Source organism: Poecilia latipinna, unplaced genomic scaffold (assembly GCF_001443285.1).
Source record: "Poecilia latipinna isolate Pla-1442-1.1 unplaced genomic scaffold, P_latipinna-1.0 Scaffold5713, whole genome shotgun sequence".
Classification (NCBI taxonomy): Eukaryota; Metazoa; Chordata; class Actinopteri; order Cyprinodontiformes; family Poeciliidae; genus Poecilia; species Poecilia latipinna.
The window spans coordinates 6880-8853 of NW_015118329.1; the positions used below are offsets into that span (position 1 = coordinate 6880).

At 52.7% G+C, this 1974-nt stretch overlaps 1 protein-coding gene across 1 annotated transcript; it reads left to right on the top strand.

Annotated features, from left to right (window-relative positions):
- The first annotated feature begins 35 nt into the window (after positions 1 to 35).
- LOC106943688 (mitofusin-1-like) lies at positions 36 to 1693 on the top strand. Its single transcript, XM_015026999.1, has 3 exons — positions 36 to 382; positions 1186 to 1348; positions 1420 to 1693. Exons 1-3 carry the CDS (start codon positions 303 to 305, stop codon positions 1546 to 1548), a joined length of 372 nt encoding a protein of 123 aa, XP_014882485.1. The 5' UTR covers positions 36 to 302; the 3' UTR covers positions 1549 to 1693.
- The last annotated feature ends 281 nt before the right edge of the window (positions 1694 to 1974 follow it).

The following is a 1974-nucleotide window of genomic DNA, read 5'->3' on the forward strand; positions in this document are numbered from 1 at the left end:
GACACACACACACACACACACACACAGAAACACACACAGAAACACACACACACACACACACAGAAACACACACAGAAACACACACACACACACAGAAACACACATACACACAACTGGTATTTGCTGGACGTTCAGAGTTCATCTCAGTCCAGAACCAGTGGAGGTTCTGTTCACCTGGAACCATCCAGGCCTCACTGGTTTGGACCTTCAGAACCGCTCACGCTGGTTTGTCTACTGTGATACCAGAAGCCGTTCAGAACCAGGACCTGGGTCGGGTTGCTGTGGAGGAGCAGAACCTGGAGATGCAGAGCTGCGCCTCCAAGCTGGCCGCCATCAGGGAGGTTCTGCTGCGGAGAACCATGAAGGTGGCCTTCTTCGGCAGGTCAGAACCGGGTCAGCATCGGGTCAGGAAAACTTCAGCTGGAGCGACCCGGGTCAGAACTACCTCCCACCAGCGGGGGGCAGTGTTCTGCCAACATGTTGGATTTCTGGTGATCCAACATGTTGGAGGTGGCAAGTTTACTTAGTAAAACTTCAAAGCACAATATTCATGGTTAGATTGTTTTGTTACCATAGCAACAATCTGATGCTGCGAGTTTAAACTCCTCCTCCTCTCCCAGATTAAATCCAACACAGAAGCTGTTAGAGCTGCTGATGGTTTTAGCAGCTAGAGGGGCCCCTCAGTCAGACTCTGCTCCAGGCCTCATGCAGCCTTGGACCGGCCCTGCAGGATGAGTTAAATCCTCTGCTCTGGGCAACAAACGGGAGATTTAATTAAATGCTGCTAATGTGGCTTTAGCAGCTCTAACATTTCTGTCTGTTGAGTTTTAATAAGAATCACAGAAACTGTTTTGGTTGGTCGTGTTTCTCAGATCTTCCTGCAGCCGCGCTCATTAACTCTGACTAAACCAGTGTTTCCATCCCTGGTCCTCACTGTCCTACATGGTTTCCCTGCTTTAATCTGCCTGATTCAGCTGATTGCCTGTTAATCAGCCATCGACTGAAATCAGCTGGGCTGAAGGAAGGAAACACTGCTGGTGTTCAGTGAGACCCAATTAGTTCTGATCCGGCTGCTGCAGACAAACCAGATAAACTTACCAGACCAGAAGCAGACGGCACCGTTGAACCATGATGCAACTGGAGATCTGGTTTTGACCCGGTTCTCCTTGTGCTGTCCTTCTTCAGAACCAGCAACGGGAAGAGTACGGTGATCAACGCCATGCTGCGGGAGCGGGTTCTGCCCAGCGGCATCGGCCACACCACCAACTGTTTCCTGAGTGTGGAGGGGACGGACGCCGCCGAGCCCTACCTCACCACCGAGGCGTCTGCCGAGCGCCGCGCCGTCTCTGTGGGTGAACAGAACCACCGGGGGGCCCGGTTCTGACCCGGTTCTGACTGCTCTCCCCCTGTGCCCTGCAGACGGTCAACCAGCTGGCCCACGCGCTGCACATGGACCCGGCGCTGGACTCGGGCAGCCTGGTCCGAGTGTTCTGGCCCAAGAACCGCTGCGCCCTGCTGAGGGACGACCTGGTTCTGATGGACAGGTGAGGCCATCAGAACCATCAGAACAGGTTCTGGTTCTGTCGTTTCTAAATGATTCAGGAGAACCTCAGGGTTCCAACTCAACCCCTGGGGGGCAGACCTACGGGGGAATTTTCCTGCCATAATCCAAGAGCGTGCATTTCCAGTCTGAAAGCAGGACTTCATGTCCGTCTTCTCCAAACTCAAAACTTTTCCTCGCGCTCTGACTTGGTCTCGCTTATGAAAGCGATGTTTGGGACAGTAGTACACCAAACATCCACACACATAGATTCTATCTATCGATCGATCGATCGAAGCTGACGTCGCTGTTTCTCCCTACATCCAGTAGGTGGCGCAGGTTGCTATAATTGATAGTAGCCAGGTGTCCAAAGTGGGTCCTGGAGGCATCCTGCATGTTTTAGTCTCTCCCTGGTTTTACGCACCTGGATCAAA

Coding starts and splice junctions, on each gene's coding strand:
- LOC106943688 (XM_015026999.1), top strand. CDS start 303: ATGCAGAGCTGCGCCTCCAAGCTGGCCGCCATCAGGGAGGTTCTGCTG. Junction 383..1,185: donor AAGGTGGCCTTCTTCGGCAG/GTCAGAACCGGG, acceptor GTCCTTCTTCAG/AACCAGCAACGGGAAGAGTA. Junction 1,349..1,419: donor CCGAGCGCCGCGCCGTCTCT/GTGGGTGAACAG, acceptor TGTGCCCTGCAG/ACGGTCAACCAGCTGGCCCA.